Source organism: Lingula anatina, chromosome 3 (genome assembly GCF_051362555.1).
Source record: "Lingula anatina isolate TDL-2025a chromosome 3, LinAna3.0, whole genome shotgun sequence".
Taxonomy (NCBI): domain Eukaryota; kingdom Metazoa; phylum Brachiopoda; class Lingulata; order Lingulida; family Lingulidae; genus Lingula; species Lingula anatina.
Window position 1 is genome coordinate 9,764,460 of NC_141769.1, and position 17,549 is coordinate 9,782,008.

General features: G+C 34.0%; 1 protein-coding gene across 4 annotated transcripts in view; it reads left to right on the forward strand.

Moving 5' to 3' along the window:
- LOC106173545 (uncharacterized) overlaps positions 1-16,724 on the forward strand; it is a 48,219-nt gene extending 31,495 nt beyond the window's left edge. For 2 of the 4 annotated variants that reach the window (XM_013554703.2, XM_013554704.2), the window contains 21 exons: positions 37-101; positions 293-419; positions 783-947; positions 1,295-1,570; positions 2,015-2,232; positions 4,136-4,293; positions 4,464-4,537; positions 4,962-5,150; positions 5,525-5,578; positions 5,912-6,013; positions 6,400-6,469; positions 7,099-7,145; positions 9,996-10,058; positions 12,759-12,899; positions 13,376-13,456; positions 13,687-13,815; positions 14,450-14,605; positions 14,975-15,085; positions 15,267-15,395; positions 15,698-15,809; positions 16,294-16,724. In XM_013554703.2, coding sequence (XP_013410157.2) covers positions 37-101; positions 293-419; positions 783-947; positions 1,295-1,570; positions 2,015-2,232; positions 4,136-4,293; positions 4,464-4,537; positions 4,962-5,150; positions 5,525-5,578; positions 5,912-6,013; positions 6,400-6,469; positions 7,099-7,145; positions 9,996-10,058; positions 12,759-12,899; positions 13,376-13,456; positions 13,687-13,815; positions 14,450-14,605; positions 14,975-15,085; positions 15,267-15,395; positions 15,698-15,809; positions 16,294-16,427 — 2,601 coding nt within the window. In that variant the 3' untranslated portion in view covers positions 16,428-16,724. The remainder of the gene's footprint in view (positions 1-36; positions 102-292; positions 420-782; positions 948-1,294; positions 1,571-2,014; positions 2,233-4,135; positions 4,294-4,463; positions 4,538-4,961; positions 5,151-5,524; positions 5,579-5,911; positions 6,014-6,399; positions 6,470-7,098; positions 7,146-9,995; positions 10,059-12,758; positions 12,900-13,375; positions 13,457-13,686; positions 13,816-14,449; positions 14,606-14,974; positions 15,086-15,266; positions 15,396-15,697; positions 15,810-16,293) is intronic. The other 2 variants (XM_013554706.2, XM_013554707.2) reach the window with 2 other exon arrangements.
- Positions 16,725-17,549: the final 825 nt, after the last annotated feature.

Consider the following 17,549-nt stretch of genomic DNA (forward strand, 5'->3'; position numbering starts at 1 on the left):
TATTTGTTTATTTATATTTAAACAAACTTCTGCCAGGTTATCTCTACAAAAGATGAAGAGTTTCGCAACTTGGATGAACAAGTGAAAGATTTGGAAGAGAGGTATCTTGAACAAGTATAATTTTAAAGTAAAATTAATTTAAAAACAAATGGACACTTCCCATTAAGTCCCTATTGATTAAGATTTACAGCATGCCAGAAATCATAAGTGAAAGGCATTTTGTCTATAATTGCCATGCGTGTCTTGTGTTTTCAGCGATAGATTGGATGCTAAAGAAAGTTTTTATTTTCAGACTGGATCAAGTGGAGGGTGAGCTAGGTCTGGCAGAGGAGAGAGAGAAAGAGACTCTGGCCAGTCTCAAAGACTGCGAAACTTTGCTAGAAAATAGAAGAACAGAGCTTGGAAAGATCAAATCACAGGTAAAATACAGTACTGAAACTTTCATGGTATGCAGAAAAATATGTATGTTTTAAAGTAAAGGGGTTAATGGCAGTTTTTATACTTAGTCTATATACTTGCTCTACTTTAAGTCTGCATTTTCCGTTTTTTCACCTAGATTGTCACTGAGTGGACACAAGACGGTAATTTGATACAGATTTGTTTGCAGTTTTATTTTATTGCACATTTGTTTTGTATCATTTTATGTGCTTTAGTTATTTGTTTATTTATATTTAAACAAACTTCTGCCAGGTTATCTCTACAAAAGATGAAGTTGCTATTTAGTATGTCTTTTATTTATTTGTTTGGTTGTTTATTCATTTGTGTCACTTATTTTTATCTAGATTGACTCTGAGAGGACACAACTTGAGAACTTAGACCACCAGGTGGGCAGGAGAAGCACAGAACTTCAGCTGGTGGAGGAGAGCCTGGCCAGGAAGCAAGGAGAACTCAACAAACTGATGAGAGAGGCAGAGACCGAGGCTAGTAATAGACACAAGGAAATACAGGTAACATTCAGTCATTACTTTATTTAGCCTTTCCTTATGCCACTGTAGCATAGTGGTATGAATATATCATCAAAGGTTAGGTAAGCTAAAAGAAAAAGAGACAGAAAAACATAACATTTTTGCATAATTAATAATCGGTTAGGGAGGAAAATGTCTTTGCTGTAGTAAAAATGTGGAATGTATTGCATAGATTTCATCTACATTTTGTCACCATTTAACAAATTTTCATGGTATAAATACCCTGTTACAGAAAATTATGACAATTGATAAGGATCCATATCACACTAGTTACATATAGGTGTCATATTTAGGTATTTAAGTTAAAAATAATTTTTTAACTTCACTAGGAGTTACGTCTGACAGCACAGGAGTTGCAAGCACAACAGCGCACTCTACAGGCAGATATTGGTGACAAACAGGACCAGTTGCACACCATTAAAGAAAATATCCAGGAAAATGAGGAGAGCCTGCAGACCTTGACCTCCACGGTCAGCAAGAGTCGTGCCGAGCTGAAACATGTAGTGGACATGGTCAAGATGGAGAAATCGGAGCTTGATCAGGTCAGAGAGCAACATGGAGCCAAGCTGAAGGAACTGGAGAGGACGCAGATTGCTCTCAGGGAGGTGAGGTCAAATTACTGCCTCTCCTTAAAGAACTTGTAGGATTTAGCTAAGAGAAGTAATCAGAAAGAGCATGTTGTTAATGAATGTGTCACCAGATGTGTTTATTGGAATGGAAAATTTAGTGAATTTCTCAGTAATACTATTCAGTTTTCATCACTTATTGAGAAAACTGTTATGTTCACCTGTATTGAAGTATATTTTTACATTTTGGTGGCTTACAGATGCTGTTGTCAAAGTCCCTGAAGTTTGTAAAAATTGCCATTTTACCAAAACCCAAAGCCAAGAGGCAGCACAGTTATCAAGGACCACTACAAGTCACAAATAAATAATAACTAAAAAGTAGCAGGAGCAACAGTTTGAAATAAGTACTAAAGCTCACACTGATATACTATCCATAAGTATTTAGTCCTCAGTATTAAAAATAATCAATATTAATATCTTTAGGAAAAAGAAGACTTGGAATACATGCAAGGAGAAACTGGCAAGAAGCAAGTGGAATGCGAGAGGTTAAAACAGACCTTAGAGACTCAGAGAGAGACCACAGAAAGCCTGAAGTTGGAAAAAGAACTTTTGGAGGACAGCATTAACACCCTCGCCAAGGAGAAAGACCTCATACAGGAGAGCTACAAGTCATATGATGATAAGGTTAATCAACTGAAAAGGTAAAATCTGTCTGTTCTTTGCCTTTTTCAGTAAATTTCATGAGCAAAAATTTCAAGAGCATTTCTATTAGAGCTAACGGTACTCATGGTTTAAGTCCTGGTCCGTCTCATAATAGTTTGTGGACACCTTTGTCGATACTAAATATGTAGGTTATGCAGGTTATAACTTCTAAATACTTGGGTGTAAGGCTATGTTTGTATCATTATATTATTGTTTATACTTATGTCATCATTACAGCTGCGCCCCCGAAAAACAACTTCCACATGCACCAAAAATAGTTTTATCTGTCAGCAAGACATATTTTGAATGAGCACAATACAAGTTTCATTTTATTCTTCTTTTTGTATAAATATGACAGTAAATTAAATCAGAATATTATTATTATGATTATTAATATCATTATTATCTAAAGTAAACTGAGATGCAACTTGCTTGTACATGCTGTTTACCTAATTAAATTCTTAATTTTAGTTAAAACTATTCTGGGCCAGGTTGGCTATTGGGGTGTGAGAAACGATCTTTGTTATAAAATATTTCTTATTTTTGCAATACTAAGCAGTAAAGTGAATATGTCCTCTTATTTTTTTAATAATTTATTTAATTATTTAGCCCTTTTCTTTCTTTTTGAAGTTTTTTTATGGTCTGATGGACGTGATAAATCATTAAGTGGCCAGTGCATGACATTAATTCATTGAGCACTAGAAAATAAAATTCCGTGACTTCTGCAATGGACAGGTTAAAAATGTTGAATTCCTTCAAGTGAAAGTCAGTAAGAGTTGAAATTGTTGAATTCTTTCAAGTGAAAGGTAATTAGTGTTTGTGGCCATATCACTTAGTCTGGTTGATTTTCATTGGTATCTGATTGCATAAAACGTGACGACAGGACAATTAAGTAGAGACAAATACCTCCCACAGGGGATTGGCTCATGCTGGTTACATTTAGAAATAATGAGTACCTAAGGTTCTACTGAAAGTACCATGGGTTCAGACTAAAAATACCAATTTTCTGCCATGATGTACATTTTACTTACTCGTTGTGTACTGCAAACTCCTTATGTGTCCTTATATATTATCAAGATCAAAACAAATCAAAATTGGGGTTCCCCTGAACTTATTATTACTTGATTTGGTGTTAATTAGTGAACTTTTAGCAAGGATACCTTTTATTTCTTAGGTGAAAATGATGGTAAATCTGTTATCACATATTGTGTAATAAAGTGTCAAAAATAGAAATGAACTTGATCATTGCAGTTTATCAGATCCAATCAGTCACTATGTTCAGAATGGAGCAAATTAGACATTTAAAATTGAGCTATTGTATTCTTTCCCATCTTGACAATTTTCTTAGTTCATCATATCAAAATGACAGTAAATTATTATTTGGTTTTATGTTAAAAGTGTTGAAAATGAAAATAAACTCATTTCAGGACAGTTATTTTTTGTTTACATTTTGGCATTTTCAAGGTGTGACTTTTGAAGCTCCATGGGCCTGAAGACATTTTCTAAATATCCATGTTACCTACAGTGCATAATTAAAGATTGTGATAATGCTGTTAAGCATTACGTATGTAATATTGCATCTAAATTGAAGAAAACACTATTTTGGGCACTGCTGCCATAGTGACCATTAAAGGAAAACCATGTCACATGCTCTTCTTAAACTTACAGGAAAAGAAACATGGGACAAAAGATTCAGTTGAAAAACACAGTTAAAAAACCAGTCTGATTGGTTAATTTTTTTGATAGTTATAGTTTTTTTGTGAAAATTTAACTTTTAACGTATTGGCATTTTCAAGGTGTGGCTTTGAACCATGTTTTGTTTATAAAATGTTAACTAAACAGTTCTTCAAATTCTATCCCATCAGTTTGGTATGAAATATAAATGGAATATGTATTCTTCAGAGCACATCTGCAACTTGAAGACGGCATTCTTGCTGGACAGAGAAAGCAAGAAAGGTTAGAGACTCAACTGAAGGAGATTGAGAAGGAGGTTACCGAGGCAACAGCTGATAAAGAGGCTCTGGAACGGGATTTAAAGACCTACACTCAGCATATTAAAGGTGAATATGTGTCAGTTGGTTTATCATTTGTTTCATTTAAGATTAAAGCAATTCTCCTTTTTTTTTTTTTTTTTTTTTTTTTTTTTGCAAATTTTCTTTGGAGTATTACAGAAAAACTGCTAATATTAAAGTGAAATACTATCAAATGAAATTTTCTTTCATATTTTTAGGTAAAAAATCTGAATTAAAAGGGTTGAAAGAAAACCTGAACGAAACTGAGCAGAAGAAAGAACAAATGGAAAAGGTAATTTACCCAAAGAACATGTTAAATTTTGATTCTACAAATGTAAATTTGCCCAAGAAATTGATTTTTTTGGTTGTATTAATAAGTCAGTTCGGAATCCATATTTCAGACAGGGGCGGATTTAGGCCATCTTCTGTGTCTTCCGGAAGACGGTCAGATTTTTAAGTTTACATTGTCCAGCATCTAATGTTTTCTGTCGGAAGACGGTAAAAATTGGAGGATGGATCAACAAAGATAATTTGGAAGGCTGTCAGAAAATACCTTTGGATCCGCCCCTGTCAGAGAAGTTAGCAATCAATCACTAGACAACCGCATGATATTCAACCATTCATTGTATTAAAGGGGAAGCTTGTCATGTATGGATAGAAATGGAGTCATAAGTGAAAAACATTACCATCTTGTTTGTGATTATTTTCCCATCCAGCAATTGAAGGAGACCAGAATGGCCACAGATGGTGCTCTGGTGGAGTTGCAGCGTGTCCAGGACTCAATACGTCAATCTGAGCAGACACAGGAAGAATGCTTCAAACAGCAGACACAGAAGCAGGACCTTATACGCCATCTGGTGACAGAGGTAGAAGAAAAGGAGGCGGAGCATCAACGTATGCAGCAGGTACTGTATTTCATTTTTCTGATTATTGAATTACATATGTATAAAACTAAAAAAATGTTGACTAGCTGTGAGAATAGTAAAAAATAGTGAAATTTAATCTCAAAAAAAATTCTTTGTAGTACACTAAGTTGAACTTTCACAGCCATGAATGGAAAGTTATGAAAGGTCTTAGTACTACTGATTATATCTGCAGTAACTGACCCGGCCCGCACAGTCAATCAACATATTCTGATCATCTGATAGTATTTCATTTAAACTCCTCAACAAAATTTTAGTTCACAAAATGCAAACAAAGTAATTGAGTTAATACTCATAATATGTGATCCTTGAATAGTTTCTGATTCAAAATGATTTTTTCTCTGTTTTCATTTTAGGTTCTCCATAGAGTGAAAAAGGAACTTGAGAGAGAAGAAACTAAGTTAAGCAGAGTAAGCATCTCCCTTGGCTTGTGTGTCAGTGTGCACGACAGGTGTGTGTGTGCATGCATGAGAGAGAGAGAGAGAGAGAGAGAGAGAGAGAGAGAGATTAAGTTTTAGTCATCTTCTCATTTTTTCCCTATGTTACAACCCATTGCTACCTCACCTTAATTGGTAGGATTTTCCCCACCTTTTTTCACTAGCATCTCTCTTTGGATAGTTATTTGGTCAGTTTTGTTACCTTTAATAGCTACATGATGAATATTGAATAATTGCTGCTGCATTGTTGGGTTGATATGGAATGTTAACAAATAAACAATGATCTATAATTTTATTCTTCTTTAGCTTCTCAGTAATGGTCGTCTTGAGTTGGAAAATATTAAGACAGAGGCTGCTATGAAACAAGATGAGCTGGATCAAAACGATAAACAACTTAAACAGTTTAAGGTATGTATATTAAGTTTGAATTGTAAGCCTGTTGAAAAATCCCTATATTTACAGACATATAATTTATCTCATTTCATTTAATTTATTTTGACTGGGCTCCCACAGATTTAGATCGATCCATCTGGATCAACTTAACTCCCTGGGGGTTCACGCTAAATTGCGCACAAAAGTTAATTACCCCTCACAGCTTTTTAGTAGGCGGGACAGACATTTAAGCTGGTTAAGCTGAGAGCAATCTAGTGAAACTCCCCAGGGGGATAGATCGTTCTAAATATCTATGGGAATGGTCTCTTTGTTGACAGAACATGCATTTTCTGAAACCTTAATACATTTTGAATTACAATTTTTTTCAAACTTGTAAATTTTTAAAAATGATATTTTAACAGAAACAAATGGAAGAGCTTCAACATACGGAAGAAAAATTTGTGGAATTGGAACAAAAAGTCAGTCAGTTGGGTAAGTTACATAAATGTACTAGACACATGTTCTGATGAGGTTCCTTTTGCCTCATAGTGGATAGTTAAAGATTACTGTATTAGATTAACAACTCCAGGGCCTGTTTTCAAAAGAACTGTAAATTGGTGTTAACTTTTCGACCAAAATTTAAGTCTACTATTTACCAACATAGAACAGTAATATGTAGTCTAAACGCATTGCTAATATTTCAGACCAGTATTTATTTATTATGTATTTATCTTTAATGAAGTAGACTAAATTAAATATCCAGCTGAAATTCTTGTATGAATCTGGTCCCTAAATGGTATTGGTAACCAAGGGATCATCTTGACACTTTACTGATTATTGTTTTTATCTTTTGGATAAAAGATAGTGCATAATGCATTGGTGTCAATTCATCTAAATTTTGATAGAAGGAGCATTATGCTGTTGAAAACAAATAATGTGGATAGATAGAGCAACTGAAGTTCTATAAATATGTATGAGAGTCCTTACCTCTGATAAAAGCATTTTTATTAGTTAAATGATACAATGTTGAGGAAACTGACAAAAACATGCATGAAAGGCTGTATCCACAAATTAAACTGTTGTATCAAAAACAATGTTTGATGAATTATATCCTGTTTCAGAAACTGCAGTTTCAGAGGCCAGTAATCAGAGGTTATCTTTGGAACGGGTAGGTTCATGAAAAAAAGTGAAATATGGGGATAGTTCTGGCAAAACTGGGTAGAGACAGATTGTATTCTTGATAATCCTGGATGGAGAAGAATAGATGAATAGCAGTGTAATCTAAAATGCTATACATTCTTAAGTCTTTTCTGTCACATTCTGGAAGTTCATATTTCTTTGTGATTTCTCTTGACATCATGTCACAAGAAGTCTTGTAAATTTTAAAGGATCTTTCTAGATCCTTTTACCAGTAGATCTCAAGTAGATGCTGTTTAATATCTTAAATCTTTTAATGCAACTTGATTTTTTTTCATTTATTTTTGAAGTCTTTAGATTAATAATACTGTTTCACAATATCTTTAAACTCACATTTTTATGAATATTTGCTTTTTTGATTGGGCCTTTAACAAACCTGCTTATTTGTCATATTAATGTTAATTTGTGATGTGATATTTACATGTTTTGCTTTAGCATTATCATAAAATGGCATTTGTCTTCTGATTTCATTGTACCACCAGCGTTAGCGCTGGCGGTACACATGGTTTCGGTCCCGTCCGGATAGTTCCGCCGGCTCCGCCGGACGGCTACCGTTACCGCTTCTCCTCCTAGACGGTAAGGGCCCCCGTACCCATCTCATGGATTTAGGTCACCTATAATCTCAACTCGTTCCACGTAAAATTTGGGCTTTGTCGGTATTGGGGTCTGGGTGTGGTACTCATTACAATGCACCCTTGTCTAAAAATGGCAAAATTAAGTGCTAATTATCTACCCTACGGAAGGAGTTATGGGAAAAATTTCTATAGACGGCTTTCCAAAAGTCATATGTGTAGATTTCAAATATACCCTTGGATTTGACCTTTGACCTTTACTTCAAGGTCAAATGGGTCAAAATTTTCAAAAAAATGAAATTTTTTACGAAAAAAATTTTTTTTGCCCTGTTATTCAGACACTACACAGACTTAACCAATAATATTATTGGAAAGTGTTACCCTTCAGGTCATCTTTCATCTCCATGAATTTGGGGTCAATCGGTGCATTTTCACGGGTGTAGCGGCCATAAGATACCGAAACTGAAAACTGTCTCTAATTCGGGAACCGTTAATGCTAGATAGACCCATTCTTTTTTGCATTTTGTAGAGCATGTAAAGCCCAACACTGGAGGTGGTCTCCGTTTTTTTGTATTCCATACGGTTTTCGAGTTACACTGTATCAAAAAGTACATATTGGTGGTAAAAGCAAAATGTGCAGTACGGTAATGGATAATAAATTTTGAACTCTGGAAAAATAAAACATAAGGCTTGGCAAAGCAGACAACTTGTGTTCAAAAATGACATTATTTCATCAAATTTGAACTTCTGAAACTTCAGAGCATCTCCTATTTCAAGAATTTTGACCAAAATGACATTTTCTTTATTTTAATTAATTTTTTCTGTACGAAATTTAAGGCACATTATGGTAACTCCAAAATTATAACATTTAGTCCCTTATATCTCCAAAACTGGCAGAGATAGGTCCATAGTTACTATTGAACTTGAATAGGAAGTCATATACTGGCAATCTAAATGTGATCTTAAAATTGACCTTTGACCTACTTTTCACCATGAACTGAACTTTGCAAATTTTGCTTCCCTTTTATCTCCAAAACTGGCTGAGATAGGTCCATAGTTAGTATTGAACTTGAATAGAAAGTCATATACTGGCAATCTAAATGTGACCTTGAAATTGACCTTTGACCTACTTTTCACCATGAATTGAACTTTGCAAATTTTGCTTTCCTTTTATCTCCAAAACTGGCAGAGATAGGTCCATAGTTACTATTGAACTTGAATAGGAAGTCATATACTGGCAATCTATATGTGACCTTAAAATTGACCTTTGACCTACTTTTCACCATGAACTGAATTTTGCAAATTTTGCTTTCCTTTTATCTCCAAAACTGGCTGAGATAGGTCCGTAGTTACTATTGAACTTGAATAGAAAGTCATATACTGGCAATCTAAATGTGACCTTGAAATTGACCTTTGACCTACTTTTCACCATAAACTGAACTTTGCAAATTTTGCTTCCCTTTTATCTCCAAAACTGGCAGAGATAGGTCCGTAGTTACTATTGAACTTGAATAGGAAGTCATATACTGGCAATCTAAATGTGACCTTAAAATTGACCTTTGACTACTTTTCAACATGAACTGAACTTTGCAAATTTTGCTTCCCTTTTATCTCCAAAACTGGCAGAGATAGGTCCATAGTTTCTATTGAACTTGAATAGGAAGTCATATACTGGCAATCTAAATGTGACCTTGAAATTGACCTTTGACCTACTTTTCACCATGAACTGAATTTTGCAAATTTTGCTTCCCTTTTATCTCCAAAACTGGCAGAGATAGGTCCATTGTTACTATTGAACTTGAATAGGAAGTCCTATACTGGCAAACTAAGTGTGACCTTGAAATTGACCTTTGACCTACTTTTTATCATGAAGTGAACTCTGCTAATTTCTTTCTCTTTTAACTTCAAACTTGACAGAGATAGGTCCATAGTTACTCTTGAACTAGAATAGGAAGTCATATACTGGCAATTTACTGTGACCTTGAAATTGACCCTTGACCTATCTTACAAAGAACTTAAATTTGATTGTACCATATATATTTTTTGCAATAGTTTAAAAATTCTTGTTGATTGCATTTTTACAGCTTGTCAAGCACAAAACTGGTGGCTGTGTCCCTTATTTTGTGTATGTGGGGGTCTATACGAATGCGCTTGCTCCAGCTGGTGGTACAATATTCGGAGGCGGTATCGCCTCTCTGATCCTCTAGTTTGTGTGGCTCTTTGTTCTCTATTATTAACCAATCTCTCAGGACCAAGACAAGCTGCTCTCTGAGTTGGAAGAGGTCAAACGCCATCTACATGTGACCTCACAGGTAAATGTTGATTAGTAGTTGATTGAATTCACATAACACATTCTTATAGTAGGTACTTCACTATTGTTATTATTATATGTTTATTATTTTATTTTAATATTATTCATTTATTTTTATGTACAGACACAGATGTGTCTGTACATATAGCCATCATCTGCGTCTGTCGTCGCTGTCGCCGTCGCCGTCGCCGTGCACTTTTACCGATAACACGATAAGTGGAAAACCATTCTACCTTTTGACTTGAAACTTGCAGAACTGATGAATATTCATAATACGCAGGTCAAGTTCGAAAGTCAGCATGATCGGGTCACTTTTAGGGAATTTATGCTGTTTTTTCACTTTTTTCAGCATATATGCAGCACCGATAACACGATAAGTGGAAAACCATTTTACCTTTTGACTTGAAACTTACAGAACTGATGAATATTCATAATAGGCAGGTCAAGTTCGAAAATCAGCATGATCGAGTCACTTTTAGGGAATTTATGCTGTTTTTTTCACTTTTTTCAGCATGTATGCAGCACCGATAACACGATAAGTGGAAAACCATTTCACCTTTTGACTTGAAACTTACAGAACTGATGAATATTCATAATACGCAGGTCAAGTTCGAAAATCAGCATGATCGGGTCACTTTTAGGGAATTTATGCTGTTTTTTCACTTTTTTCAGCATATATGCAGCACCGATAACACGATAAGTGGAAAACCATTTTACCTTTTGACTTGAAACTTACAGAACTGATGAATATTCATAATACGCAGGTCAAGTTCGAAAATCAGCATGATCGGGTCACTTTTAGGTAATTTATGCTGTTTTTTCACTATTTTCAATATAAATGCAACACTGATAACACAATATAAGAAAAACGGATTGGCCAATTGTAATTATACTCAAAGGAGTGGTCAATCTTACTAAAACACAGGTTGAGTTCGAAAATAAGCATAATCGGGCCATTACTTAAGAAGTTATACTGTTTTTTCACATTTCCTCAGATTCAATTATTAGGCATGTTAACAGTCTCATTATTTAACTAATAAGATGCCTAAAAGTGTTTGTTTGATATTTCCTGCATCTTTACAACATTGTTAGTTGATTATGTAAAAAACATGGTAAACTTGTTATCATGTATTGTGTAATAAAGTGTCAAAAATGGAAATAAACTCATATCATTGCAGTTTGTCAGATTCAATCATCCACTATGTTCAGAATCTCAGAATGGAGGAAATTGGACATTTAACACTGTTCTATTGATACTTTTCCCATCTCATCAATTTTCTTAGTTGGACATATAAAAATGGCAGTAAAATGTTTATTTTGTTTTATGTTAAAAAAGTATTAAAAATAGAAATAAACCCATTTCAGAACAGTGCTGTCTTGTTTACATTTTGGCATTATCAAGGCGTGACTTTGAAGTTCCATGGGCCTGAAGACCTTTGCTAGTCACATTTTCTGAATATCTGTGATACAAATATTTTATAATTAAAAATTGATGGTCATTAAGCTGTTAAACATATGTAATATTGCATCAAAATTTGAAGAAACCCCCATTTTGGGCACTGCTTCCATGATAACCATTTAAGGAAAATCAAGTCACTTACTGTTCTCAAACTTACAGGATAGAAACATGGGACTAAAATACAGCTTCAGTAGGCAATGCAGTCTGTTTGGTTTTTTTTTTTTTTTTTTTTTTTTTTTTTTTTTTTTTTTTTTTTTTTTTTTTTTTGGCAGTTAAACGTTTTTTGTGAAAATTTAATTTTTCACATATTGGCATTTTCAAGGTTTGACTTTAAAGTTCCATGATCTTAAAGACTTTTGCTTGTCACATTTTCTGAATGTCCATGTTACTAATATTTTATTAATAGCATTTGATTGTCATTAAGCTGTTAAACATTATGTAATGTTGCATCAAAATTTGAAGAAACCCCTATTTTGGGCACTGCTCCTATGATGACCATTTAAGGGAAATCATGTCACTTACTGTTCTCAAACTTACAGGAAAGAAACATGGGTCTAACATACAGCTTCAATAGGCAACGCAGTCTGTTTGGTAAATTTTTCTGGCAATTTAAGTTTTTTGTGAAAATTTAATTTTTCACTTATTTGCATCTTTATTCTCTGTTCTTTGTCTGTACATTTGACAGCTTTGCTGCCTTGTTTATGTTGCATGTTCACAGTTGTCAGACTGGGTTGTTTTAATTTAAATATACATACATTCCACATCACCAGTCACTATTATTCAGTATAGCCAGCACTCCTCTGATGGTTGAGGAATATGTTATTTTCATTCAGGTACTTAATAGGTTTAAAATGGACCAGGTGTTTCATGTTTGATGATTGCTCTAGCACTGCAGCACTATATTTGCAACTAAGTTGGTGTGTTAGAAAAAATTATTATTAATTCTAACTTATAATTTTTTTCTTACAAAATGGGTAGCTAGTTTGCACATGTATGGTTTGTTTTTTTACTGTACCCTTTATTTGACCAACATTTTTACTGTAAACATTTTGACTGTTAAACTCTCATTATAACATTTGGTTAAAAGAAAAGAATGCTGTGTTTTTCTTTTAATATAACAAGGTTGAAAAGTTGATAATCTTTAAAAATCTCAAGGGCCAGTTTTTATAAATAAATTAATTTCTTTTCTTTTTTTTTAAATTTAGACCTATTTAGTTATTATAACTGTTATTTTATTTTAAGGAATATGAGCAACTGCAGGAGAACTCTGCCAGGGAGATTGCAGACTTGGAATCTGTTGCCCAGGACCACTGTCGCCGTGCCAACCGTCTTAGCCAGGACCTCAATGAACTGAGACAGGAGTACATTGAGGCCAAGAGGAAGGTGAGCCATTTAGGAATACACAACTTGCTTTTTTAACTAAAAAAGAATTGAGTGGTTTAATTTTTATAAGTAATTTTGGGATTTGTGAGTTTTAAAGAGATGTTCCATAAGTTGTACAAATAGAGTCGGTATCTTTTTTTTTCTCTTTTTAATTACTTGATAAATTTATAAGTGAGAAATCTAGAAAAAACTTGGACATTTGAATAAGACAAGCATTTAGAGTGTGTGAGTTATCAAGATACTATTTTTAGTTTACTTTCATCAAAATCTCAGACTTGTTCACAACTGTAGTTGTCAGTAATCTGTACTCTTTAAAATGAGAACTTTTGATGTCAACCATGCTGCCCCACTTTGCTCAACAGGATTTAAAAAAATATATATATATATGCATCTAATTTTCATTATATATAATATTTACTGTTTGCAGATCCATTGAAACTATTTTCTCATTTGTTTTTCTGTTGTTGTTCGTATAGCTGATGTCACAGGCAGAGATACTTGACAAGGAGCAGAAATTAGAAGAGACCATTTTTTCTCTTAAAAATGACATAAGACAGGTAAAGTTTTAAACATTTTTCTTTTTATTTACTTATTTTATTTTCGAATTATTCAGATGTGCCAGCATTGAAAAAATTGCATCTTTAAAATATAAAATTTATTGATTGTGCATCACATGACCTCGGGACAACTTAAATCAGTTCACCTGAAGGCCTTGTGATAATGTGGAAAGACCATGATCTTAGTTTCAACACAAGATCCAGTATTTTTTTTTCATTATCATCTGCAGGAGTTTGAGGCTGGTATAGAAGACCTGAACAAGTCTCGAATGGAAGCTGAGGAAGAACTTGAGCAACTTCATGATCAAAAAGAACAACTGGAGATGCATTTAGATACTCTGAAGGAAAATTTGTCAAATGTAAGACTTTCCTGCTAATTCATTTTCTTTTTCTTTGAATACTTTTTTATTTTTGCGTGTTTTTGATATTTGTGTGAAAAGAAATTTAACTGCCCTTTTTCACAGAACTTGTCAGTGTCGGGGAAGTGACGAAATTTGTGTGAAGCTTTTTTTTTTAATTTTTTTTTTTCAATTTTGATTGCATCCAATCAACACTGTGACAGTTGTCTTAGGTAACTGGTACATATTTAATCAAGGGAGCTGAATGAAAGTATGTTGAGTATTTTGATAATTTTTACACAATGTCTCTTACATATGCAGTGCACTTAAAATAATGTGTGCAATAAGTAACTTTGCTGTCATCATCCCAAATATGCCAATAAAATATAGCACAGGTGCTGAACTTACAGGTACTTGCCCCAATTCTAGTGTGCATCATAAAAGTTCAACCAAATAAGTGTACTGTGGGTAAAAGAATATCTGAATTATCAATACTATGCTTACCTCTGTCTTTTGAGTTCAACCCTCATGGTAATAAATAGCATCACACTTCACACTGAGTCTGTGACATTTATGTTCTATTTGTATTAATGAAGTTCTATTTTTTTCTACATTTTATCCTTCCTTGCTATGCCCCATCTTCATTCACTTACAGATCAGGTCTGATGCAGACGTAGGTACATCAACAGATCTGTCAAGGATGACATCTGCTCTCAGAGGAAATGAGGAGCCAGGCAGGAAGAGCGAGGAGTCAGAATGGAGGAAAGAAGCAGTCAGAGAAAAAATCAGACAGGAGCAAGAACAACTCAGGGTAAGCAAGATTATGGAGAGGAGACATTATTGTTAGGAAAATGGTGATGGGTTTGAAAACAGGTTTTGGGTGGATATATGAATAATGAAGACCTGCATAAGTATGTAGGTAGATATGAGAAGAGAACTTAGTATATGATAAACAGGTCCACATTAGGATAAGGAGACAAGGCATTTGAAGATCAGTATGAGATCATGGATATCTAAATTATGGAGATTCACATTGAAATGAGACAAGGATTTGTAAAAAGGTGGAAGGATGGGCTGAGAGATTGACCTTATTATCATTTTGAATGGGGCTCACATTTGTATCTAAGAACATAGCTTTTCAATCATTGATAACATTTCAACTTTTTTTTTTTATTTTCAGCTCCAGCTGAGACAACAGATGTCCAAACATTTAGATGCTATCAACACTGTGCGGCAGCAGTCTGAGGGAACTTTGGACAGCTTGAAAAGAAAGCTTTTTAACTTGCAGGATGTAAGTTTAATATCTGGTGCACTTTTTAATACTACAACAAGGAATAATAAGCCTTTTTTCTCACTACTGGTATATAATAGACTGTATGTGTGTAAATGAGATATTGTTCATTACTTAATTGAAAATTATGTCATAAAAAATGAAGTTTCCGACTATACTAAAGAAAAACTATTGGTTGTAGGTGTTATCTAGCTCGAGGGGAGAAATGTCTGATTCTTTGTCACCTAGAAGATCACAGTCACTCGTGTCCTCAAGATCAAGGTCCAGATCACCAGCCAAGGTACAATTCTTGGACAGATCAGAATCTCAGGTTGTTATCTTCTTCATATTGTGTGGCAATACTTTTTTGATATACAGCATGTTCAACATTAAAAAAAAAAAAAAAAAAAAAAAAACATTTAACACAAAACTTTTCAAAGATTTGTTGTTCACTTTATATTCTGACTATGAAAGAGTCAACTGAAAATACCTTCTGTCAGTTGAGCATTCTATACCTGAAAAGCAAATGAGAGTTTGTACAGGTTTGTTAACCAGTTACTCCTCCAGAAAATATTTCTCTGGCCTAAATAGAATTTTTTTCTAATGTTAATATTTGTGTTTCATTCTCTTTAGGATGGTCAAACATCTAGGTCCCCTGTACGAAGCTATTCTGCCAGTAGGTCCAGGCCCAGACACAGACGGGAGGACTCCATGGATAGAGTGCCTGTCAGAGGATCCCCTTCAAGTGAGCATGAGTTGTATATCTTGTCCCATAATTAAGCTAAATTGGGTGGTATTTTTTAATGTAGTCTCTGAAGCTTTTTATAGCTTAAAAAAGAAGACAGAGTACCTGTCAAAAGATTTGTTTGATGTAGTCTTTTTTCCTAAATAAGATTGAAAACCCTCAAAATGGATTGCCTTAAGCTTTATGTGCCAGGTTTGTTTGTTCAGAAAACATATCTATATTTAGTTAACTTAGCCTAACTCCGTTTTGACTGTTTTCACAAAACCGTATAAAATGGAAGTAGATTTCTATGAACTTTCTGTGGAATTTTTGAGAATTTACCAATCATTTCACTTTTTGAAGTACTGATTAATTTTGCTAATTCAATTAATTTGTTTTATTTGCTGATCTGTGAATATGATGCAGTCAGGATATGTCAAAATTATACCAAAATTTCAGGTCCTGTTTCTGTGTTAAAACTGAAGATTCTGTCATTCTCATTTAGGGCAAGGCATACACACAAGCAGTGAAGATAGAATACAACAGTTTATGGAGTCTATATCAAGACTTAAGGAAGAGACCATGGAAGAGATAGAAAGGACTAGCAGTACTTATTATACTTTCAAGCCTTCAGTGTGAGACAATTTGGCAGTGTAGCCATTGTTTGTTTATTATTATTATTATTTATTAGTTACACAGTAACAGCATGTTAATTTTGCTCAAATTATTTCGTAAACAGTATTTCTGTATTTTATGTTAATTATTGAATCCTGTTATTTAAAATACTGGCACATATGAATGTCGAGATGTCTTCCTCTGCAAAATTAACTTAGGAACATTTTACTGAATAAAATGGAATCTCCAGTTAGTTCACAAAGTTTGCTTTGCCAGTGGTAATACAAGATCATGAAGACGATGCCATAGGAATCATCACCATTAACTGATTCTAGGACAATTCCCCCCCGGACAATTCCCCCCCGGACTATTCCCCCCGGACAATTCCCCCCCGGACAATTCCCCCCCAGGACAATTCCCCCCCGGACGATTCCCCCCCCAAGAAATATATATTTATAAACAAATATAAAGTAGAAAGTGTAAAGTTTAAAACATTTCATCTATTTTATTAACATTTTTAGTGTGATAATATAACTTCATCATGAAACAAATTATTTTATAACAAATTCCCTTTTCATTGAGTACAAGTACAGGAAGATTTATTAAGTATCTAATCGAAGTATAACCACTTATCCTTCAGGTAAAAGTGGGGTAAACAGATGAACAGGTAAACAGATATTTTATAAATATTTTAGTGTGGTGGGTGATGGGTGGTGGTCAAGCAATTAAAAGTGACAAATAGTCCCAGGGATACCTGGATAAGCGAGAAAATCTGTTTACCCCACCTCTCCCTAGAGATGCACCTTGATTCAAGATTTACTGAATCAAGGGGGGGGGGGGGAGAAATAAAGCAATTAAAAGTAACAGTTAATTCATCAAAGGGCTACCTGGATGAGTGAGATCATCTGTTTACCCCTCCTTTACCTGGAGATATATATTCTTTGATCAGATTTTTAATAAAATGTTCTGTACTTCTATCTCGAAAATTTCATGTACTTGTACTCCAAGAAAATAAATTGTTTAATAAAATAAATATTATCTATCCTTGATTTGCATCATCACACTAAGAAATATTCAGAAAATGGATGAAAAGAACTTTGAACTTTGTATTCTTTACTTAATATATGTATATAAATATATATATTC